The sequence below is a fragment of the Dendrobium catenatum genome, unplaced genomic scaffold, assembly GCF_001605985.2.
Source record: "Dendrobium catenatum unplaced genomic scaffold, ASM160598v2 fragScaff_scaffold_594, whole genome shotgun sequence".
NCBI lineage: Eukaryota > Viridiplantae > Streptophyta > Magnoliopsida > Asparagales > Orchidaceae > Dendrobium > Dendrobium catenatum.
Window position 1 is genome coordinate 180,423 of NW_021319056.1, and position 26,239 is coordinate 206,661.

At 36.9% G+C, this 26,239-nt stretch overlaps 1 protein-coding gene across 8 annotated transcripts in view; it reads right to left on the minus strand.

Annotated features, from left to right (window-relative positions):
- Positions 1-26,239, minus strand: part of LOC110115963 — an 83,122-nt gene that overhangs the window by 42,449 nt on the left and 14,434 nt on the right. For 4 of the 8 annotated variants that reach the window (XM_028694900.1, XM_028694901.1, XM_028694899.1 and 1 more), the window contains 5 exons: positions 23,094-23,197; positions 22,883-22,954; positions 13,413-13,622; positions 5,455-5,664; positions 5,246-5,366 (listed from right to left, as the gene is read on the minus strand). In XM_028694900.1, the coding sequence (XP_028550733.1) occupies positions 5,246-5,366; positions 5,455-5,664; positions 13,413-13,622; positions 22,883-22,954; positions 23,094-23,197 (717 nt within the window). Of the gene's footprint in view, positions 1-5,245; positions 5,367-5,454; positions 5,665-13,412; positions 13,623-22,882; positions 22,955-23,093; positions 23,198-26,239 lie in introns of those variants that run through there. The other 4 variants (XR_003700740.1, XM_028694902.1, XR_003700742.1 and 1 more) reach the window with 4 other exon arrangements.

Sequence of the window (26,239 nt, forward strand, 5' to 3'; positions counted from 1 at the left end):
AAGTGAAGACCTCGAACTGTCGACTTTAAGTCCGGTCGAGTTTGTTTTAAAATATAAGACCTCGCACCATCGACTTTAAGTTTTGTCAAGATGATTTCAAATTCAAGACTTTGCGTCGTCGACCTTAGGTCCAACCAGGGAGAAAATAACGACAAGTGTCACCTCGACCTCCCTGCAAGGGGAGGGAACGCCAGGATTTTCTTGATTTATATGAGAATGTGTTTGACAACCTTCAGCCACAAAATTATCTAAGAAATCCGAGCATTTGTATAAAAATAGATTTCTATTTTAATCTGATAAAAAAATATATGATTTCTAATCGAAATTTATAAATTAAATCAAAAAGAGGGGGGAAAGCGAAGAGGGATTTGTGTATGAACATAGCAGGGAAGATCGGGAGACTTGGTGGGGGGAGGGGGGGGGAGCGAAAAGGGATTTTTGTATAAATGTAGCATGGAAAGCGAAGAGGGATTTCTACTTTCAGGCATTTACCCTACATAAGTTGAGGGACTAGTAATAAATTGTCTTAAATGTCGACCCCCCAATTCCTCAAAACTTAAACAATCTCCCTACCCATCTTTCATAAAAAGAACAAACACATGATTTTAAAGTGCCTAGGTGATTAGCTGGCTCCCCAATCTAGGTCGGGGTAAGTCCAGATTTGCACTTAATTTGATAGGTTCGGGTCACTACTTTGTAATACCCAATTTAGATTTAGGTTCTAAGATAGATTTAAAATTCTATGTCCTCATCTTCCAGGAATCTAATCCAAAATTTTTAATAAAATGTCAATATAAACATAAAAATTATCTCTTAAAATGTAAAACCCAACATAGGATAGACTGGGGTCACCTCTGAGTCTCTCAGAATCCGGCACCTCCAACTTTTCCTCCCTTGACCAGCTAAGAAATGTTCAATGTTGAGATTTCATGTTCATCTTCTGAGATGATATATTATTTTTTGAATTGTATTTAATCATGGAAATATCATTTTCTAAAATCCTATTTGATATTAAATTCATTGTAGATTATTGTGTCAATATTCCGAGATAGTACTTTATTCTCAATGCAATATTCAATTTAAAAAATATGAGAAATACAAATCTGCGTGGCAATGCATAATTTTCCCCCATAGTCGTCGCTCATAAGGAATTGATGTATTTGCTTGATACTGAATTGTTGCTGACTATGCAAATACCCTAGCATTTATTACATGTCAGTTGCCATTGTTTGGAGTTGCATGCTTTTATTACAACTTTTTTATTTTTCTTATATATAGTACTTCTTGTGTGGATCTATATCCATAGGGAATTTAGTATAATTGCAACACATTTATCATCATTGTTTGTATATGGACTGTATTAGCCATCTAGTTTATAGAGGATTTATGTGTCTGCTTGACACTGAATTGCTGCCGGCTGTGTGAGTGCCTTGGCATTTATGACATATTGTTCATCATTACTTATAGGTGGGCTACTATGTGAGTGGGGAATCTCCTATAATGGCTTGCAAGAGCTTATATGCATTGCCAATGTATTATTCTTGCTTGTAAATTATATGTTGTATGCATTATGAGCCTTCTGATGTCATATGCAAGAAAGTCACAGGGAATGTAGATCTTTTAGTACTACTTATAAGCAGTTGCATTTGCTATAATTCTTCCATACTCACTCGTAGGTAGCATGCGGTGTACATGACAAACTTCTTGCAATTACTGGTAGGTTCTCATATTTATCGTGGATTCTCGATTCTTGCTTGTATACAATGTGTGCCTTCGTGTTCAAAGGGTATCCGTCATATTCGCGGCACATCCACTGTTGTTATCCACAAATAGATCATATCAACTGTCATCACTCACAGAGAATGGTCATATTTGTCTACAAATGAGTTGACATTGATTGTAGGGATGTCGCAACATTCACCGCATGCTCTTCATGCTACACCCATGAATTGCCACTATCATGCCTCTTGCACAAGCATGAGCATTACACATTAATCGACCAGCATTCATAGATGATTATTTGTCTCTTTGCAGTGACGTTAGTTACATGCAAGTTGCATTCGCTTCAAAGCTTTCAAACACCTTTTAGTTGGCAAGTCATTACATGATCGATCATTGCTGCTTGTTGATGTTTGTGCAAAGCACTATTATTTGCATGCGAGTTAGTGTATTCCTCTGCAAGTTAACATTGACTGTCAGATGTGCTATGTTCATCTCTCATTTCCCTATATGTATTGGTTGGAAAATTGCCATCTTCATTGCATATCAACATTCAGTGTTCATAGGAATTGGTATACTAGCTCGCATGTTGCTTAGCGCCAATTATAGTAATACCACTACATTCGTTGTGCACTCTTTACGCTTTGCTTGTAAGCATATCATTACATGTTCTTCTGCTGCCCTTCATATGCAATGCGTTGTTTGCATGACAGATTCTTTATCCTTGAAGACGATCTGTAATATGCAAAACGAGCCCACCACCATTTATTTGCTTATAATTTGCATTCCAATTGACATGATAACTTTCAATATTTATTAGAAAATTCAAATTATTGGTTGTACGCACATCGTATGTTTTGACTTTTACTTGCAAGCCAATCATTCTTGAATTTTGTTTTAACCCACTATATTTTCCCCCCAGTCAACCCTCCAATCACGCTCGAGAAAAACGTGCATGGGTGATTTTCCGGTGCGCTGCAAGAGCCGAAAATGGGGTTTGAGCATATTTGAGTTCGAAGACAGTTATACATGAACGATGAGTGAAACGATGACTCTGGTGTCGATGTTAATGGTGACGAATATCACAAAACAAAATCTCACTCTCCTTTTCTTTATAAATATCCCCCCTCTTTTTTTTATCCTTCCTGATTTTTTTCTTTTTTTTAACACTCTTTTTTTAAAAAACTAATAATAGTAATATTAAAATTTAGTAATAATAATACTAATACTTATTAATAATATTAATTAATAATGATATTAATAGTATTAAGATAGAGAGGGAGTATGTAGAATGAAGTTAAGTGTGGGGGTTATGTAGTTGAGCTGTGGCTAGGTTGAAGTTAGTAGTGGGGTAGAGACAGGTAGAATAGATAGTGGGATCGATTACAGGCGCTGTATTGGAGTTGGAGAGGTGTTAAGGGGCTGCGGCTGTGTAGAGTTTTGGTCGGATCAGGATTGAGAGCTGCGGCTCAATTGATGGAGGAGATCGGTTGATTGGGAAGCCTGACACAGTGAGGAAGCTGATTGGAAGGGTGCAAGAGGTCTGCGACTTGTAAGGAACGAACAAGGGGCAGCCGGCTCTAGTGTGAGATAGGAGCTGGATCAACAGTAGAGGTTTGGCCGACTTGCAGACGTGTGGGTCTTCAGAGGCTATCTGCGACTTCCGTTTGGATGAGGGAGTCAGGAATGGTTCGAACAAGGAGGAAGATTAACGTGTTTGATGTCGGAGGCTGTAGGTGGATCGTGCCGTTTGCGTGGAAGGGTTTGAATAAGCAAGAGGTCGACTGGGCTTCGATCGGAGGGTTAGGGGCGGCTTCGACTGTTTGTGAGGTCGGGTGATGGAGTTTTGGAGTTCGAAGTTGTCTAGAGGACTCGAACGGAGAGCAGGTTGTGGTTGGAGCTGAATTCAGCTGGAGGCTCTTATGTGTCGAAGAATAAGAAGAGAGTCGGGGTCTTCGGCTAGGAAGCCCTTCGGCTGTGAGGGAAACGCAAAGAGCGTGAGGAAGATCCAAGAGAAATGAGCATATAAGAAGGAAATAAGTGGGATTTGCTCGTGCTCTGTTCGAAACAATGCTGAATGACCAAGGCATGGGCAATGTAGTAGGCGGCGAGATTTGAGCGGGTATTGATTTTTTTTAATTTGCTTTAGAGGTCAACATGGAGCTGAACCAAATGAACTAAAATGGGTTAATTTGAGCTTAATTTGAGATCAAATTGGATCGGTCAGACTCAATTGAGTCAATCTGGTTTAACTGGACGTCTGGACCTAATGGGACTCAATTTGTCTTGATTTGAGTTGAATTAACATGAAAATTGAGTCAACATAGATAAGAATTTTTAGCATGTGTTTTCTCAAAAGTGCTCAAATTATAAAAATAAAAAAATAAAAAAAAAAAACTTTACTCTCCCAAGTTTATTAGATGTCAAGCTAGATTAACAAACTCTCCCGATGACTTTGGCATTCTTGAGTGTGAGCTTGATACTCTCCATTTGGATTGATATTACTCTCTCAACTTACATAGTTTTGATTCAATGGGTTTTTTTAAGGAAATTCTATGTAATTTTTCTTTTATGTAACCTTTTAATTATCTGTTACTAATATTTCATCATTATTCAGGGTGGGGGTGGGGAAACCTACCCACTGAACTGATCAAAAACATGATGTCCTAATATGACATCGAATATAAAACTATGATAGAATCCATTGATACATCATATTCATTGTAAACAAAATTCATCGACTTACTAGAAGACAAGATAAAAAACCCACAATTCAATTTAAATAACTGCTTTGTAACAGAGTGGACATTATGATAGGAAATACTTGATTTCAAGTAGTTCATAGCCAAAACTGAAGCAGAACAAGGAGAAAACTGCTGTCTCCAACAGTGGACAGCAAATATGCGCAGGAAAACAGTGAAAATTGTCTCACAACGCAAGCAAATGCTTGTATTTTACTAGTAGACGAAACAAATAGCAAAGATACAATTTGTTCTTCAATTCGAGAGGAAGAACGTACTCTCCAAAGTCTCCGGCGAAGCCAAGAGCCCAAAGCAACCCTAGATCTCAAAGAGAAAACTCAAATTCAAGAGAAGATCCAAATTCCCACCCAAACTCCTAATTATACAAAATTAATCATAAAGGACAATAATAAACTTCCTAAAACAGCCCTCGCATTCAAAATTTCCCTCCTAACCCTCCCCCCAAGAGCCCACGTGGACCTCACGTATCCGCCCGCCCTTGTTTTCTCCGCCTGGAGTAACAGTGGACCGGTCCGGGTTGGACCGGTCCAGCCGACCCCTCCTGGGCCGGCGTAACACATTGTTTCCTAAGCAGGCCTATGAAGTGCAATTTAAAAAGCATTTTTACAATCAAAGTAAAATTTCAATGGCAACTTCTACCGGAAAATAAAGCAGGTCAGTTGTCTTTAGTTTTCCTCTGATTCTAAAAGGTAACAATGTACAAGAATACCATGCATTGAATGCATAAAACTTAAAGATGCGGAACCAATGATTTTGGTACTGACCTGATAATACTCATTGTCAGATATATCTATATTGAGACATGATTGAGCAGCTTGTTTTACTTTCTTCTTCCTTAGCTTTGCATTAGGTTCTCTTGCTTGGTAAAGGCTAATAACTACATTTCTGCAAGAAGAATTTGATGGTCAGTACATCAGCGGATGAACTTACTTCTGTGAAAAACTTCCTATAACAATAATCAAACTCGTTAAACCTTAAGGGATCAAGTGCTGGATCCCCAGCAGTCTTTAAAACATATACACCATGTACACGCACAGCAACCTGCTCTATGACTGAACGGAGGTCTTTCTCAGGGGCAGAAACAGCAAGTGCTGCAGCATTAACTAGTAATCTAGTTTTGACATCATTTTTAAGGGGTGACCAGCACGCAATTCCCTGTAATCCACTAACAATTGATTGAAAGCTGCAACATGCACATTAAAAAAACATGTTATTTGCAGAAAGATTTAACTAAAATAGACAATTAAATAGAAATTGCAGATACCTAATATAGTCCGTAACAGCATGACTTCAAAATAAGTGAAGGAGCACACGACATATATTTATTAGAATGATGATTAGCAAACAGGTGAAAGTTTATAATTATAAAAGTCACCAATGCCCAGTAATCTACAGTTCAAAAACCCCTTTATGAAGTTTGTGTTTTGGTTTGATGCTTGTTAGAGAATTTTTATCATTATCAACGGATTGAAATATTTTATGATTGAGCACGACATTAAAAATAATATATTACCCCACAGGACATATTATTTCTCTATTGACACAATAACAAAACTCATAATTTATATTTTGACAGAGATTTTCCTCATTCAATATTTGGTTGAATAAGGTTTATTTTATTCTGGGGTACCGATGCCCCATAGAGGGCAAGCTTCTATGATTAATTACATCTCAAGCATTTATTACTTAGAACTTTTTTAACTAAACTAGTGATTTCTTTAGAGTCATTAAAGCATTGACCAATATTTTTATTTCTTGAATTTGAGAAATTTTTATTCAAATATTTGAACTTTAGGAATTTCAAGGGAGATATGATCAACTTCAATCAAATTTTTGGAATGAAAACCGAAAGAATGAAATATAAGAGTACTTATTTTTGAGGAAACTCAGAGGTACTCAAACAATTCTATGTTAAGCTTTATATTTTAAAATTATATTTTTGTTCAAGTTAATCGATTTGATTTAAAATGTTGAAAAAAATGTCTAGAATGTGAGGGCCTATAAAGTGACTGAAGTCAACAATAGCCTTAGTTCCTAGAGCTAAGGTGAAGAAAATTGAGGGGCAGTGTTTCAAATTTAAGTCTAATAAAGTGCAAAAGACTTATAAACATATACCTCACATGAGACATAAGTCAACTTGATCTTTTAATTTACAACCCTGCCTGGAAAGGGCTACTAGCTAACCCACCTAAATACTTTTAAAACCATTCAGTCCGGTCTCAATGCATATGAAAAGTGGGGAATGCAGTTTTGATTTAAAAGATAGGTCTTTGATAGGAAATACTTGTATTCACAAGTAATCCTAGCCCAAATTAGTGATCAAACAACAATATTAGTGCTGTCCACAGCAGGAAACAGCCACAAAACAGGTGAAAACAGGAGAAATTTACTAGAAATCTGAGAGAAAACGAAGCAAATCTCTTGTATTCCACTAGTAGATACAAGAAAACAAACAAAGATACAATTTCCTTCAATTCGAGAGGAAGGAATAACTCTTTTAATCTCCGGCAATGCCAAGAGCCCAACAAAAGCAAACCCTAGATCTCAAATCTCATTCAAATTCAAGATGAAGATCTAACTCCCACTCTAACTCGTAATTAAAGCAAAAAGGATTAATTAAAAATCCCTAAACAACCCCTTGATTCAAAATTTTCCTCCTAAAGCTCATTACATTAAATGCTTGGGCCCACAAGGGCTGCCGCCCACCCCCCCTCCCCTTTCCTGATATGGTTTCCACCCCCCTTGGCCCGCTTGAAGTAGAAGAGGACCGGTCCATGTTGGACTGGTCCAGCCAGCCCCTCCTAGGCCGGCGGCATAACAATACTCCCCTCTTAAAGACTCACCTTGTCCTCAAGGTGAAAGGAAGGGAATTGCTCTTCATTCTTTCCATTGGCTCCAAAGTAGCCTCGAAATCGGAAAGGCCCCTCTATTTAATCAGCAAGCACTTCTTTGTTTCCTTCTTTATCAGATCTCACTCCTGTAAGCTCCTGTGGCTCTAGCATCACTTCCAATTCTTCAGTCAGTGTCACTGGTAAATCCATGGACACTTCCTCCCATACTCTGTTGGGAAGTGCCAAGGGTTGCAGTAGTCCCCATGGAGCCATAGCCATGTATTTGTTCCTTTGGCACACTTCACACCTACCCATCATTTCCTGTACATCTTTAAGCATCCCCTTCCAGTAGAGCTCAAATGCCAGCCTTCTATATGTCTTCTGTATCTCTGAATGACCTCCCACTGCACTGCCATGGAACTCCTATACCAAATGGGGGATATGTATAGAGGTTATTGGCATCACAAATCTCCCATGATACAACAACCTCTCCCCTTCAATGTAGTAACCTGGATGGATGCTCTTGTTTTTCATCAGATCCTCCCTGATCTTCTTTAGCTCTTCATTCAGCATGCTCTCCTCTTTGATGGCTCCCCAGTCTACCATCAGTGGCACTAATACAACTAACTCTTGGAGCTCCCCCACACATCTGGATAAAGCATCAGCTGCTTTATTTTCCAAGACTGACCTATACTGGATCTCAAAATCATAGCCTAATAACTTGGATAACCACCGCTGATGCTCCTCAGTGACCATTCTTTGCCCCAAAAGTTACTTCAAGCTTCTCTGATCAGTCCGGACGATAAAATGTCGCCCAAAAAGATAGGGCCGCCACTTCTAAATCGCCAAGACAATGGCCATCAGCTCCCTCTCATATACTGACTTCAGTCTTGCCCTAGTTGATAGCACTTGATTGAAGTATGCTACAGGCCTATGGTTCTGCATCAATACTACCCAAAGTCCATATTCCGATGCATACGTCTCTACCAAAAAGGTCTGACTGAAATCTGTGAGAGCTAACACTAGTACTGTCATCATAGCCCCTTTTAATTTCTCAAAGGTCTGAGTTCATACCTCTCCCCATAGGAAGTTGTCCTTCTTCAGCTGCTCAGTCAACGGCCAGGCAATGAAGCTGTACCCCTTCACAAATCGTCGGTAGTACCCAGTAAAACCTAGAAAACCCCTCAGCTACCTTATGTTCCTAGGCCTTGGCCACTTCTGCATTGTCTCAATTTTACTCAGATATGTCGCCACTCCTTCTTGGGACACCACATGTCCTAAGTACTCTACACTTGTCTGGGCAAAACTGCACTTCTTCAAATTAGCCTTTAACTGGTGCTCGTGTAGGACTTCCAGAACCACCCTTAAGTGTTCAAAATGTTCCCCTAAAGTTTTCCTATACACCAGAATGTCATCAAAGAAGACCAGGACGAACTTCCTGAGGTACTGCTTGAATATTTTGTTCATCAAGAATTGAAAAGTAGCAGGAGCATTAGTCAACCCAAAGGGCATCACCAGAAACTCATAATGCCCTTCGTGTGTCCTGAAAGCTATTTTTGGCACGTCGGCTTCCTTCATCCTGATCTAGTGGAAACCAGATTTTAAATCCATCTTGGAGAACAACACAACCCCATGCAGCTCATCAAATAACTCATCAATCACCGGGATTGGGAACTTGTCTGATACAGTGCCCTTATTTAGAGCCCTGTAATCCACACAGAATCTCCAACTCCCATCCTTCTTCTTGACTAGGAGGACTGGACTAGCAAAAGGGCTAACACTTGGCCTGATGATCCCCGCCTCTAGCATCTCTCGGATCAACTTCTCAATCTTATCCTTCAGGATCTGTGGGTAATGGTAAGGGAGGACACTGATCGGTGTCTCCCCTTCCTACAAAGTAATGGCATGCTCCAGCTCCCTCTGGGGTGGTAAACCCTGCGGAGGTTAGAAAACCTCGCTGAACTGATGTACGAGAAGTTGTACTGAGGAGGGAAAAGTGCCTTCTTTCTCAATTCTGATCCCTTCCAATCAGTGTAACTCCACCAATTAGCCTCCCCCTTCCTCCTGAATGGTTCGGATTAGGGATTTGAGTGCCACCCCAGCCTTGGTTAGCCTAGAATCTCCTTGGATCACCCTTCTTCTTCCCCCGATCACCAGCTCCATCCTCAATGTCCCTTCCTCTCTAATCGCCTCCACCATCTCCCCAACACCCTTGACCGTTGGGCTTCTGAATTCTACATTTTATTCATATTAATTGAGCATTTATCTCAATAATTATGATCTTTGGAGATCCACAACCGCTTTAACTTTTCCCTTTACCAAAGCAAACCAATCACCTCTTCACCTCCCATGTTGACTTTTTTCTTTCCCAAGCCAACTAATCCCCTTCCCAAAGCAAGCCACATCAGCCTTTCTTTTCCAACCAGCCCCACATCTTTACCTCCCAAGCTGACTTTTTCCTTTCTCAAGCCAACTAATCCCCTTCTCAAGCAAGCCACATCAGCCCTTTCTCTTCCCTAAGCAGCCAGCACCCACCTCTTCACTTCCCAAGCAGATTTCTCCCTTTAAGCCATTAAAATTTGCCAAATCATCTCTCCCCTCCTCCTCCCCATGCAACCAGTCTAGCCTTCCCCTCTAAACCCCAAAACCATGAGCCTCTCCAAGGAAATCTAGCTTCTACTAATGCAATAAGGACATTGATTCAACAAAGAGCAAGGGTTTCAAGGGCAAGCAAAGGAGGAGCTTGATGTCATTTCATAAGGACTCCATTCCTCCCATTAATGAGCTAAGTAGCAAACCCTCCTCATGTTCTTCATCTAACTAAATATTGGTCTTTTCATTTCATCTATAGTAGCATTATCTTAAATGTGTTGATTAATCAGCCAAGTTAAACTTAAATTTGAGCGAACATAAACTGTAGTGACTAGTCCCTTAATTAAATGTTGGACTGGTGCCAACCCATATTAGCTAGCCTAAACTGATTTACCTCTTTTTTTGTTTTTAGCCTTTACTTATTAGTTTTTTGCTATCACATAATCTCATAGTTTAAAATTTCTTATTGTTTTTAATGTTTTATGAGGGTTATTTTGTTGTCCTTGATGTTTTCTTAGCATAAATCTCTATTTGTATGACTTATTTAGCTTAGTCCTGCATCCCTTTTGACATAAACCTTTCAGGATTCATGAAATATAATATCCCAAACTACAGAACAGTTGCTTGAACTAGACGAAACAAACAAAACAAACAAAGGTCGAACTCACCGAAATGAACAAAACAGGGATGGGCAAATCGATGAATGTTGAAGCCACCAGCAAAACGAACGAAGCTGTCGTGTGTCGCATGAATTGCAAAAACCGAAGGAGGAAATTGAAATCGGCGCCATTTATGTTACCAAGAATCACGAAAGCTAACGAGCGAGAAGTTTAGGTCACGTGAAATGAAAGAAGACGACGAACTCGACGTTACATGGAGTCAAAGAAACCGAAAGGGGATTCCTCCTTATAAATTAAAGAGGGAAATGGGGGAGATCGAGAGAAAGAGAGAAAGGAAGGAAGAGAGAGAGAGAGAGAGAGAGAGAGAGAGAGAGAGAGAGAGAGGAGCTTATGTCTGGGGCGAACAAACGAGAGCGAAAGTGAGAGAGAAAGATCGATTGTGGGAGAGACGATGAAGACGAGCGCAAACAAGGAAACGAGCGAGAGCAAGGGCTCAACCAACCGGTTGGGAAGTGTAAGTTATATATATATATAGAATTTTATAAGATAAATAAATTTAATATTTTGTTAATAATAATTAAAATATGTAATTAATATTTATATATCCCTTATTTAGAAAATAAAATAAATTAGATATGTAACCATTTTAAAAGATTAATATTTATATAAAGATATATATGGGGAGAGTAAGAGCGCATGTATTTTAAAATTTAATAATAAATGAAATCTTAATTAATAAAATGCCTTATTATTGTGTTAAAAAATAATTAAAAAGAGAAGAAAAGATAAATGCGAGCAATCCGTAATTTAATATTTTGATAATAAATAATATCTTATGTATGGGTGCTAAATCTATCAACGTGAGAGCAAGGAAAAAGAGTAAAGTATTCCAATACCTAGATTTATATAAATGAAATTATTAAATAGATATGCTTGCATGTGCATTTTGAATGATGAAGCACGCTCCCTTATGTTACTGTTTGGGAACACAATATACCCATGCACGTAAATGCATGCACGTAAATGAAAAAGATCATAAAAATAAAAGAAAAATGAAAAAATGAGTATTTTTATTGGTACTATTTTATATGGTGTTTCTATAACAGTTATATTAGTTTAAAAGAATAAAAGATATGATCTATGTCACATATAGATATATATAACGTTGATAGTCATGTGCAAGTTGAATTTTAAATTAAATTACTTTATTTTTAGATGGAGCATGCATATTATTCTCGATACATTGTATTACTGTAATTTAGAAACATGATGTGCACACTGAGTTCTTTTAAGATTTACCATTTTCATTAAAAATATTTATAGATATAATCCGATTAATTAAGATGAGTAGAAAATGAGAGAAAGTATATCGTATGCGCGACACTCATAAAGAAAGATATTTATATCATTTGATTTTAAAATTTTAAGATTTTAATGACCATTTCTATGTACGAAAAATAGTTAGTAATTGAAAATTTGATGAAGCATCTGACCGTTTATACCCGCCTCGTTGATTCGAGCCTCCAAATTGGGTCGTGACAAAAGAGGAGTATTTTAAGAATGTGAATCGTACATAATTAAAGAACCATGGGAATAATTTATGAAATTATTCGAAATGAAACTAAGAGATTCGATTATATAGTATAATTAATTATCTTCTATCAGGTATCCAGATGATCAAGATGACGTAACCAATAGAAATATGGAAGGAGAAGAACTATCACTTAAAGTAACTATGAACACAAACACCTTCACCCAAATGATGGCGACTATGACCTAACGACCTCATGAATCAAGATCGCAGCCTAGAGTTGGAGTGGATAAATATAAAAAATGGGGTGGGAGAGACGACGAAAACGAGCGCGAACAAGGAGATGAGCGAGAGCAAAGGCTCCCCTAAAATGGTTCGTTCATAGCAATACCGAGTAATACCGAGCAATACGCGAACATAGCAATCCTGGGTCCGTTCCGGGTCGATTTGTTGGGCCACGCGATAAATAGTGAGAACACGTGGCACTATATTACTAGCCGATCGAACGTAGAGCTACGTCAAGTGATCGGACCAAATAAAAGTTCTGATTCCTGAGGCACACACGAACTAGGAAAACGTAAATAAAAGAACAAGAAGAAGCGGAAAGACTCGATTTCGTAGATTGAGCGCTCAATTCCCTGCTATGAGATACATGACAGAAAGGCAGCACCCCTGGGAGCGAAATTGAAGAACATGAGGCCATTGGATTTGAATTTTTTGATTTAGAAGTGGATTTGGACTTAAATTGAATAAATTAGGCTGAATCGAGTTCCAATTGAGTCAATCAGGCTTCGGTTTAGTTTAATTTGAATCTATTTGAGTCGATTTTGATCAATTTGAGTCGATGTGGATTTGACGAGGCTCAATTGAGTTGATCTAGCTCAATCGTGCCTAATTCGAGTCAAGTCGACAGGAAAATTGTGTCAACACAAATAATTGAGATAAGTCTAATGACAATATTATACAAATGTTTCATCCCAGCAATCAAAGATATATTTAAGGTGCATCTTCTAAACAAAATTGATTCTATCAAATAAATAATAATATTATACAAATGGTCAATTTCCCTTACCACACAGTTTCTAAATCAACTTGTCGCTTCACACTTCCGTTTACAATAACATAAATAAAACACTTTTAAGCATCAATCAAGCTAAAACAAATTCAGAAATCAACAAGCAATTAAATTTCTCATGTGATAAACCTAATAAGTAAGAAATAAAGGTGAATATGACATCATACAAAAGGTAAAAAGCATGAAAAGTAAAGTGTACATTAAGTTAAGTACATCTTTTCTGCATATATAGAATAAGCCAAAAAGAAAAACACAATGGAACAAAACTTTATTCCAGATTACCTGAGAACCGTTTTATAATTAAAAATTTCCAATACACCCCGTCGAATATGCTTATGAGTTTCAATTGGTATGGATTGTTCAGCAAGGCTTTGAATCACATCTCCATCTCTCTTGGATGACGAATCTGCATTGTGTTCAGTTTTAGTCTCCACAGAATCTGATGCCTGAGAATCTATCATCATTGAAAATTTCTTCCCTAACTTTTGCATCCTATGGAGCATGAAATCAATAATATTGAAGCATTAAATTTCCAAAAAAGGCACATAATTTAACCAAATAGGAAAGAAAGGTATAATTCTTAAATAAATGTCTGGCAGAATGTTTGGCAGCACAAGACGACTGATCAGAGTAAACTAACATTGAATAGAAACAACCACATTTACAAACATCTATGCATATGAACCACTGTTGTAGCCCTTCTTCCAGCGTCTTAGGATGTAGAACCCTAAAACATCAAACTATAAAAGCAGAAAAAATAGATACCAAGAACTACTATAAAGTCTGATTACAGGAAAATCAATAAATATATAAAGTTTGAACAGATGACAGCCCCAATTCATTTATCACATAAACTTAGACTAGAAAATACTCAGAACAATGCCTACAGGGACTACTAACATGTCAAGCTTTAACCCACATAGTTACACTATCTAAGGTCTAAACATAAAAAGGTAAGAAATCATTATCGGAAAGTAATAATTAAAAAATATTACTAGTTAAAACTTATAATATTATTGTTGTGATATGATGTCTTGACCGGACATCTGAAATGCTGACATTTTCGCCCGCATTTTCGCCACTTTATAGCCAGATGTGAAATTTCCACTGTTGACCTCTAACTGCCGGCAAAACTGACAACTCAACCGCCCCAACTCCACAGTGCCACAATCTTGCCTTTTTTATGTTTAGACCTAATGATAGCCCATCTCTCCACACATTTCTGCTATGTGTTTTCTGTGGGCTCATGAAATTCCATCACGTGATGGAATTTTAGGAGACTCCATGTTGGCTCAAGAAAAATGACACGAATGCATAAATCCCACTTTGCAGTCGTAGGATTCCTGTTGAAACTTAGAAATCAATATTGACTTTTATGCTATGTTGCACCGATACACCTATTTATGAAGGCGTGCTATATCTGATACACCGATACACTGATACGCCTCCGATATGCCACCGATACGTGTCGGATACACCAAAGCCATATCCAATTAAAATACTATTTAATTTCAAAAGGACACGCATATCCGATATGCGTGTAAGTTGAAAACAAAAAAAAATCCAAAAAAAAAAGGCGCATCGTATTTACTTCCGGGGCTGCGAGCAAGGTTCTCTCATTTCCGAGATGGTTTTGAGTCTCTTGATAATATGAGAATATTAGAAATTACTAATCTTTCACTTGATGAGCCTAAATTAGAAGCTATGTATTTATTGAAGATGATATAAAAGTTCAAAGACACACCAATGAAGAAGCTAATCATATCATTACTTCTATTGAATAGTTGAAATTTCATGTGCTAGATAATTTATGTTTATGCTTTTGTTGTTGTACTAGACATTTAATGCTTTCTTATATTTTGATATTATAAGCTACAAGGTTACAAATGATGTCATTTTTTTTTTTTGTAATTTCAAATATTATGCTTTGATTGTTTTCTTAATTTTTATGTATGATTCATAAATTATAATGTCGTGTCAAATTATAATGCCGTATCCGCGACGTACCCGTATCATATATTTTTAAGAATTGACGTGTCCCGTATCCGTATCGTGTCGTATCCGTGTCGCCTTATCCGTATCGGTGCAACATAGCTTTTATGTTATGTGATTTTTTAAAGATGACAAAATATTATTATTCTGATATTATTATTGTTTCTTCTAACATACATTGGATATATTTCTATTCGTTTTGTCTGTACTAACATTTCAGGAAAATCATACTCTAGACTTCTGAAGACTTCAAAACAGAGTAGAATAGAATTTCATGTAATGAAGTCAGTAAATTTTTTTATTTTTTTGAGTCTGAGAGAGTGTGATTGTAATTGAGTAACTGTGCACACACAAAGGGGGAGAGTTCAAATTGAAATTTTTTTACCCTATTCATACTGTACGACGTCAGTTCATACAGACGACTGACAATGTGCAAAATAAGTTTCATACTAGATTGTCCAGACGAACTTGAACTGTTTGTACATATGATCTAAAAATTGTACAGATGACTGACAGTGTACGAAATAAGTTTCATACCAAATTGTCTAAACGAACTTGAACTATTCGTACATACGATCTAAAAATCGTACAGACAACTAATAGTGTATGAAATAAGTTTCGTACTATTGTTTAAAATTGCACAATATGAGGCTCACCTTGAGGCCCGCCTTAGCGTAATTCCAGTGAAAAACACATCGAGGCTTACGGCTCCAATTTTTTCTTAATAAGGTTTGCGCCTCAGCTTAGCTGAGGCCCGCCTTGAGGCACGCCACGCCTCGCTGACATGAGGCTTACGCCTCACCCTATTTATATATACATTTATTAAAACTTACCTAAATCCTAAATTAAAGCCTAAAAAATAGTCACGCTTTAATGCGCCCCCAAGTTGCAGCAACTTCCTATCGACTGCCTTGACCTCCAACCATCCGTTTTCTCCATAGTCAACATCATCTTAGTCGCGAAGGATCACTTGAAACTTGCACACCACCACCACCACTTCCTCTAAAATTTTAAGAGTATTAATCTCATCTTTATATTAATGAAAAATATTTATGAAAGGGGAAGATTGAAATAAACAAAGAAGAAGCAAATTGGGAGACATTGGACTCCATAGGATAAGAGAAGGGAGAGATCAATTTGTTGCTAAGATGACGACTCAAATAAAAACCTTCTTAGTGATGATAGTGCAGATGAAATCTAAGTTTTTGTCAACTATTTCAATTTTCTTGAGGAATTTAGTGTGAATGAGTAGGGAACTAAGAAAGAAGGAATTTGAAGTTGAACTTGATATTATATAATACTTTTATGTCATTCATATATTTAATATTATTTTGTTTTTATAATATTTGAATTTCAATTCTATTTCATGTAATTTATCACTTGTCACTTTACGCCTTGTGCAATTTTTTATTTTATATGTATGTCAATTTGTTAATCCATAATTCAATAGAGAAAGGTAATATGTCATCCTTTAATATATTAGTTAAGTATTATATAAAAAATAACTTTCAAGATTTATTTTAACTTAATGCAATTTTTTTATTTTGAGACTTACGCCTCACCTCTTGAACAAAAAACGCCTCAATACCAAATTACGCAATTTTAAACCTTATTTCGTACCAGATCGTCTAGAAGAACTTGAACTGTTTGTACATACGATCTAAAAATTGTACAGACGACTAACAGTGTACGAAATATATTTCGTACCAGATCGTCCAGACGAAATTGAACTGTTGGTACATACGATCTAAAAATCATACAGACAACTAACAATGTACAAATAAGTTTCGTACCAGATCATTTAAACGAACTTGAACTATTTGTACATACGATCTAAAAATCATACAGACGACTGACAGTGTACGAAATAAGGTTTGTACCAGATCGTCGAAACAAACTTGAAATTGTTGACTAATAAAAGAAAAAGAAGAGCAATGGCTTAAAGTGAAGAGAGACCTAAAATCATAACCTGAAGAAGACATTAGAATTAGCTATTGTGTACTAATGCATCTGAAGTCTCAAAATAAAATCAGTTCAAGAAAATAAACATTGATGACCTTTGAGATTCAATAGTGTTTTTTAGCAAAAAGACAAAAAAAAAAAGTCAATAGAACTAGCACTTGCTTGCAAAAAAAAGAAAACTGTTGGCTATTAAAAAAAAAGAAAAAAAAAAACAAAACAATTTAGGAGAAAGAAAGTTAGAAGAGGTGCATCGCTTCCCATGCCTTCTCCCGCCCCACATTGGCAAAACGGGCCCTTGTTTCGTTAAAAAAAAAAAAATTTTCGTTGAGCGGGCAACTTAAACAATAAAAAAAGAGATATAAATTGAAGAGGGGCTGACATCCATTTGGATTTTATTTTTGGGATGGTGCTCTTGTTCTGTGTCGGTCGAGCCCAACTGAACGCCGAATAGAAAATATTGCTTCTGCCAGTTTCCTTCGACGCCCCAAACTCCACAGTTTCGTTGGCGACGTCGCCTCCTTGCACACTCGCCGTCGAGCACAACCACAGACCTCGCACCGTCGACTTTAAGTCCGGTCGAGATGGTTTCACCTTCAAGATCTCGTACCGTTGACTTTAAGTCCGGTCGAGATGGTTTCAAATTCAAGACCTCGCGCCGTCGACTTTAAGTACAGCTGAGATAATTTCAAGTTCAAGGCCTCGAGCCGTCGACCTTAGGTCCGGCCGGGAAGAAAATATCGGCAAGTGCCGACCCGATTTCTCTCTCGGTGGGGAGGGGACGCCGGGAAGCTGCCGAATTTTCGTCAAAAATTTTGGATTTAAGTGGATAAAAAAAATATTGAGCTTTAAGAAAAAAAAAATTGAAATTATAGAGCATTTAATTCACCGGGTGAATTAATTGATAAACTATAATATTGAGTAGTTAATTAATTGACTTGATAATTAATTAAACATCCATTTGAAATAAATGCAAATCAATTAAATTTATATGAATTTATATGAGATGTTTTGACAACCTTCAGCCACAAAATCATTTAAAGAATCTGATCATATGGTATTACATAAGTGCAAGTTCAACAATATGAATGAACAACGTCAATGTGATCTTCAAAAAAAAAAAAATTGAAACATTACATGAAAGGGAAAATTCTTTCACATTTGGACAACTTCCCTTCTTCAAATCTCTGAAAATTTTTCTTCAAACTCTCCAAACATAATAGCTTTCAAACTTTCCAATTCAAAAGTACTTTATTCTCCAAATCTTATACAAAACTCCCCACAGCAAATTGAAACTCTTCTAAAAAAAAAAACACAATAAAAAAAAATCAAAACTAATGGGCAGCCTTGTTTATAAGGACTTGGTTGTAAGACCCGCTACCCGGCAACTTTCGTAGGAAAGTCGTAAGTCCGACCTTAGAGAAAAGTTTTAGGTGGAAATTGACCTAACCCCTAAACCCAATTAAAACCCCGGCCACTTCTAATAGAAGTCGTAAGTCTGACCTTTGAGGGAAATATTTAGGTGATAACACAAACCTAGACCTCTCATTTGGGCATCCTAGTCTAAAAGGACTAGGTTGTAAGACCCACAACTTGGGCCGCTTAGCTTACAGGGCTAGGTCGTAAGACCCACCGTTAGGCAACTTCTAAGGAAGCCATAAGACCTATCCAACCAAAATTCTTCGGGCAACTCCTAATTGGAGCCATAAGCCCCAAACTAAACAAATTATCCGGGCAGCTTCACTATAGAGTTAAGGTGTAAGACCCATCCTTGGGCCACTCATAAATAGAGTGATAAGTCCCAATTCTAAATCAAACTCCTGGGTAACTCCTAATTGGAGCCGTAAGCCCCAAACTAAACAAATTAACAGGCAACTTCTAAGGAAGTAGTAAACCCGAACTCAAATTAAATTAAAACTAAATTAAAATCAACACCTAACCACTTCAGTCTATTCGGGATCCCTGAGAGGAGGCAACCCATGGATGCTAATCAGATTTCCTGGACACTACAATCAATTATTGTTAGTGTTGGTAGACTGAAATCTATGGTATACCCGGGGCGACGGAACCATGGGATCTTGATCGGGTTTACCTCCATTTCTCCATTATTGAGACTAAAATTTATCTAAAATTATTTCATCCTTAATCGAGAGTTCTCTCTTACGTAGTAAGAGGGGTAATTAACTATGAGTGCTTGCGCTCATAGGAAGTAAGAACCCCAGATCTTTAAACCCTGATACTATCCTCAGGGGAAATCTGGTTAATCTCAATCTAACTTAAGGGAAATGGAATCCTACAGCTGCAAAGCAGGATTCACGCATTCGTACCATTTTTCTTGAGCCAACAGAAATATTCGTACATTCGATCTAAAGTTCGTACAGACAACTAGCAGTGTACAAAATAAAGCTCGTACCAGATCGTCCCATGATTTTTGAACAGTTCGTACAGACGATCCCCGATCGTACTATACGATCTGACTCGCTTTCACTTGAAAATTTCATTTTATGGACGATGTTTTATGAATTTTCTATATAATGATTCCTATAAACTAACTTAACATCTATTTATTGTGATTTTTTCTTAAGAGTGAAAAAAAAGGAGAGTTTTTTGGGAGTGTTTGGGAGTGAAGAGTGAGAGAACTTGTAAGATAAAATTGTGAGGGATTCACAAGATTTCCTAAAGGTAAAGATTTCTTGTTTGTTTTCCAAATTTCTGCCTTACTTCCTTAAAGACTCTTAAGAGAAGATATCCAAAGTAGATCAGGTACTTTGCCTTCACCAGGAGGGTGAAAAAGGATGATGGTTCTCTGCCTTCACCAAGAGGGTGAAAAAGGACGACGGTTCTCTGCCTCACTAGGAGGGTGAAAAAGGACGACGATTCTCTATTGCAACGGGTTGGTGGAAGAGAAGTTTTGTAAGGACTTCTCCGCCTTGCTGTGGGAGAAAAAAAGAGAGTCACTTGTGTTTATGTCAAATTGCATTAGCAAGATAACCCATTTAGCTAGACGACCAATGAGAGTGGGTTTAGCATTAAAAATTTTAACGGATTCACTTTAGATATTAAAGTGATTTGATGAGATAAAATATAATGTCGGAGTTTTTAAGCGAAAAAAAATTAATGATAAGCATTGCTTTTCAATTGGTGAATATTTACTCTGCCCTTATTAATCATCAGGCGATATAATAAAGAGCATTTTTTTGTCATCTTCATTTATTTGTGCTAACAATGCTCCAAGTGATTCGTCAGGAGCAGTTGTATATAGAATTAGGTGTTTCCCTAGAATAGGGGGGCGGCAAAGATTGGAGAATGAAGCAAATATTATTTTATGCTATCAAATGCTTCCTGACAAGCATCATCCAATATAAAAGGTGTATTTTTCTTCATTAGACGTGAGAATGGTTGACATCTACCTGAAAGGTTGGATATAAACCTTCGAATGTACATTAATCTATCCTGAATTAAATGAAGTTGTTTTAAAGTTTTCGGATATGGCGTTTCCACGATTGCTTTAATTTTAGAGGGGTCAATTTCAATTTCTCTATTATGTACAAAAAAATTTTCAGATGTAACACTGAAAACACGCTTTAATGGATTTATTTTCAAATTGAATTTTTGAATTCTTTCGAATACAATCCTAAGATCATTTGCATGCTCATGTTGAACTTTACTTTTTACAACCAAGTCATCAACATAGCATTCAACATGTTTATGAATTAGATCATCGAAGATTCGAGTCATTGCTCTTTGGTAGGTGGCTCCAGCATTTTTCAAGCCAAATGACATCACCTTGTAGTAATATATGTTGATGGGAGTTTGAAATGAGGCATGTTTTTCATCTTTTTGAATCATTTTTATTTGATTATAACCTGATGATCCATCCATAAATGAGAACATATCATGATTCGATGTGTTATCGACCATATGTTCTACATTAGGCAATGGGAAATCATCATTTGAGAATATTTTATTCAAATCTTGGTAGTCTATACAGACACTGATTTGACCGTTCTATTTTTTTATTGGAACGATATTAGCGATCCAATCAGCATACTTCTATTCTCGAATAAAACCAGCTTTAATAAGCTTCTTGGTTTCAGCAATGACTTACTCTTCAATTTTAAGTCGCATTCTCCTGAGTGCTTGCTTAATAGGCAGTATTTTGGTGTCGATGGAGAATTTATGTACTGCTACTTCTGATGATAATCCAGGCATTTCAGTGTAGTTCCATGCGAAACAATCTTTATATTCGAGAAGTAGCATTCTCAGCTCCGCTTTATCCTGCGAGAGATTAGCACTGAGGAATGTAGGTTTGAGATGTTCTTCAGTACCTAAGTTTATTTCTTTGAGCTCTTCTACAGTAGCTTTACCACCTTCTTCAAACTCTTTTGGAGCTTCTTTCAGATCTATAATTAGATCTTCAGTTTGATTTTCCAACTCTAATGATCTCTCTTCCTTGTCTGCAATATTATAGGAGGTTGCGAATGTAAGACACAGATGTCGGGGGTATTCAAGATAATAATAGGATGCTGCTCGTGTAAGATATGAATGTCGAGCATATCCAAGACCCACGTTGTAGAAAAACCATTGCCAATGGGCTATTGTGCTTGCTCGTTATGCAGAGCTTTCTAAAATAACATGCTTGCTTGCTTGTTTGCACGAATAATATTCTTCTTGCTATTAGCTTTCTCATAATTGATGGAGAATATTGAGGAATGATTATCCGCATATCTTTGTATTTCCAATCATCTTCGAATTTTATGTTATGAGTAATGTGTTGCGGTATTATTTCTTGATTCATAGAAAATGGATCTACATTCATTGAGATCTCTTTTGGAGGGAACATAGAAAGTTTTTTAACATTTTTATATTTATGTTTAGCGAGGTAGTCAATGTTTTAGAATGTGCCGCCGGCATAGGTACTATTTTAATGATATTTGTAGATATCTGAGCTTCAATTATTCTTATCATTGAAATTGATACTTTATGCATTTTTTTAGATATGGAATTGAGTCATGGGTACCCTTCCTCCTGAAATTTCATAGCACCCTTAGACTGATAAAGGAATTCTTCTTCTTCCTCAATGCTCGATTTTCTTGAACGTTGTACCTTATTTGCATGTTTAGCTTCGTAATCAAAAGGGACAGCTAATTGCTCATTCTTTCTTTTCCCTATGATTATGGTTTTAAAAGTTGTGGAGATATTATCATCTTCTTCGATATCACTACCGAGATGAGGCACTGAGCAAATTTACTTTGATTTATTCTTTCTTTTATCTTTCGGCTTTCCATTATCCAGTATAGTGGCCTGAATTCTCGAAAGTTCACTTCCTTTTGGCTTTTGTGCTATAAAGTATTTGACGTCATCATAGATTTTGACTTCATGCACCAAGAACGGTTGTTAATCACCATCAATGCGATATTCTTCATTATTTTGAATGTATTTCATACATTGATGAAGCGTTGAGGGTATTATACCATACTCGTTGAGCCATAATCTTCCGAGAAGTGCTTTGTATGATGTGTTGGAATCAATGATGTGAAATGTTGTCTCTTTATTAAAAACCCAAAGTTCAAAGGCAAGACCGAGGATCCCAACGTTCATGGCCCTTATTCATTGAATTCTTGTAGAAATATTGCGCTTCTATTCAAATATTGGATGTCTAGGGTCAATCCTTTGAGTGTTTTAAGGCTAATTAGATTAATCGATGAACCTTGATCGATCAAAATTCTATTTATTTCAATGTTGTAACAAAATACTTTAAAGCAATAAGATGTAGTAACAAAATACTTTAAAAGCAATACCGCATTGAAGAGGCCCTGGTAACAGTTTCATCAGCCAATTTCCTCGAAGGTAAGGAATGGAGGTAATCAGACCTGCTCAAAATAATTAGAGAACTCAAATCAAGAAGTGATTTGTATATTATAATAAGTTTACAAAAACATTTCAATTCATTTCGAACGGACTATCATGAAGAAAAAACTTATAAGATAATTATTTAATAAAAATACTTACCGTGTCATAAATTGTGCATTCTTAACCACTTCCACAGCCATCTTTTGCTTAATTTTATTTGATAAGGGACTATCTATGGGATGGTATTGCAGTACAACCCAAGGCTGCACATACCAAAGCGCCAAGTGAGGAAGAAGAGTTCAAAATTTTCTATCAATAAGAAAAATCAAAACAATCAAGGTGCTGCAAATTATATCGGTTATTTTTACAGTTTGACTTTTCTGATTATTTCGGTAAGAAAGCTAAAATCCATTCTGTGATGAAAAAGTACCAAAGGGAGAAAATTCAAGGAGATGGGAAACAAGAAGGAAAAGACAGAATGGTCAAAGATGATCAAAGTGATAATGATATAACAAAGGTTTTGACGACTGAGAATTTATCTCCTCAGCAGATTTTCTATCATAGAACACTACTGGGTGAATCCAGCAGGAATTCAAGGGAAAAAACCTAATAATTATAGCATTCTTATTTCCATAAGATCATTGTAATCATCGTTAAAGGATAAAAGCCTCATGTTGAGGAAGATAAAGGACACAGGAATAACAGAATCAAGTAAAGAGTTCCAAACCCAAAGCTTGCAGATGAAGATAAAGGAACAAGTTAAAATATTGAAGGAAAAAGAGAGGCAGTATGGAGGAAATGAAGATGATGAATCACCTCCGGAGAGTAGGTTACTGTTTTGTTGTAATCCCATGAGCTTGGAAACAAATTAAGATGAAAACAGAAAGCGAGGAATATGAGAATTATATGAAAATAAGGAGGATAAGAGGGACAGGAAAACCAGAAGGAACAGTTGACAGAATAAAGAAACAAACAATCTTGAGCGTTTCATTTGCTACAAGGGCATTTACCATAATTCATTCAGGCAAAACGATTAGTAATTCTTGCGAGTCAAATGAAGTTTCTAGTTATTGTTTAATCGAACAACCACAGATGGAACAACCTCAATTAGCTATAAGACAATGATATTGACGAAGTGACATATTTTAGCCTGAATCTTTCTCTTTAATTTGAGTGATCGTGTAGCAAGCAAAACATAGACTAATGTTAAATATAATTTTTAATAGTATTTAAAGCTTGTAAGGTTGATTAATGAAATTATGCATTAATGAACTCATTACTATATAATTTGAACTTTTTGGTGTTTCTAGTCATTTGAACATGCATGTCACAGATTGCCATTCAATATGAAATGGACACGGGCTTATCCTTTAAAATATCTTCAACTTGCCTTTTGTTTTCTTATGCATTTTCTAGAGGCATCGTTATGTTCTTACCACGAAAAATGGATCAGTTTCTAGAATAGATCACACTGTTACATAAAACAAAGCAGGTGACACCTCTTACGCTGCCAAATTTTTCTCGACTAAAGTGGTTAGATAGCACGGTTTTTCAAACAACATTTCTTCTAAGAAAAAGTAAAAAATGAGGCTGTTAAAAATAACTTATTTATTTATTTATTTATTTATTTTTTCTGTTAAAAATAACTTGAGAGATCTACTTCTTAGTTTACTTGATTGGAATATTTATAGATTGGATCTAGTTCTTATAGCTGAATTCTTTGACAGCTTTTTGAACTGATCTAATGAGATAATCCTTTTTACATAATTTTATGTTCTCGCCATAAAAAATACTTGAGATAGTCCTTTTAGATGACTAATAAATTTGTCAAGTCTTTTAGCCAGCATATTATGATTTGCGTGTATACATTCAGCAGATACTTAATATTAGTAATTAAAATGACAGCTTTACTGCAGATGTGCATAAAAATAAAGTTTAACAGCAGGTTAGCGGATAGGGTTGTAACATGACTTCAACGTGAGATATTTCTTGACGTAAGTTTGCAAAATTGGCAACAAAAAGAACAAGCCTGGTAGAAAAAGAGATGTAGAAGAGGAGAAGAGAGACAAAGTGGTCAAATGCCTGCTTGATTACAATGCCAAAACTTGATACAACAACAACAACAACATCAAGCCTTTATCCCACTGGGGTCGGCTACATGAATCCTTTTTCTCCATTGTGTCCTATTAAAAATCAAATTCTCGTATAAATCTAATGCCAAAACTTGATCCAAAAAAGAAAGTTACAAAGGTGAACAAGTAGAAAGAAATTAATCCATCCTTGCAAGAAATGAAAACTGAAATATTATAACTGATTTAATTGAAAAACTAACAAATATAACTGACAGAATCCCTAAGAACTACAATGCACCGATACACCTACTATAAGAACCGAACCGGCGAATTATTTAAAAGAGGGGCAGGGGTCTCGCGAACAAAAGAGGGGCAATTCGCGAAACAGGCAGGGGCGAATGGCCGAACTCACATGAAAAGACTGGGGGAAGATTCATTTCACCATTTTTAACAGTCAATCATTGTTGACCTCCATGCATTATCCAAAAGAAAACAAAAAAATTCATTTACCTGTTATACAACGCCGGCAATACACTCCACAAATCCCGCAAAATTAGCTCGACACCGTTTGAGTAGCATCCAGCGATTCCCGCTCAAATCCCGCTTTCGATCGCTTCTCTCCAAGGTTTTTAAAAGCCAACCAATCGGACACCTCCAGTGCTGGCTCCATTCGCAACCCACACATGACCAAACTCTCGTCGTTTCTCCTGACTCTTCCCACAACTCGCAAACATCCTGCAAACCCCTCCCAGACTTCCGACTTCTCCTACTCCCAAAGCCGACGCCAGATCCATTCGCAAGCTTCCACTCAACCTCCTCCACCTACTTCAACCAGGTCGTCAAGCCCCATAGCTGCCGACGACCTTTCTCCTGCTCTGATTCCTCGATGATTAAGGTCTTCGATCGGACCCAGCAGCCGCAAATCCATGACCTCAATCCCATTTCTAATACCTTTATCTAATCCCTTGCAAATCCAATAACCACGTTTGCTCTTCCTCTGGCCGAACTCCCCATATACGTTTGGATCCCTACCTAGCCGCAAGCAATAAATAGATAGATAGAGAGAGAGGGAGGGAGAGAGAGAGAGAGTTCTCTCTAACCTAGCCAAGATCCACCGCAAGCCTCTCACCCCTTTAGCCATCTGAGTCTTCCACTTTCTCCCTGTTTAACCCCACTGTGTTGAGCCCTTGTGCTTAGCAGCCTATCTCCAGCTCCTTTCATCTACAAGCCAAA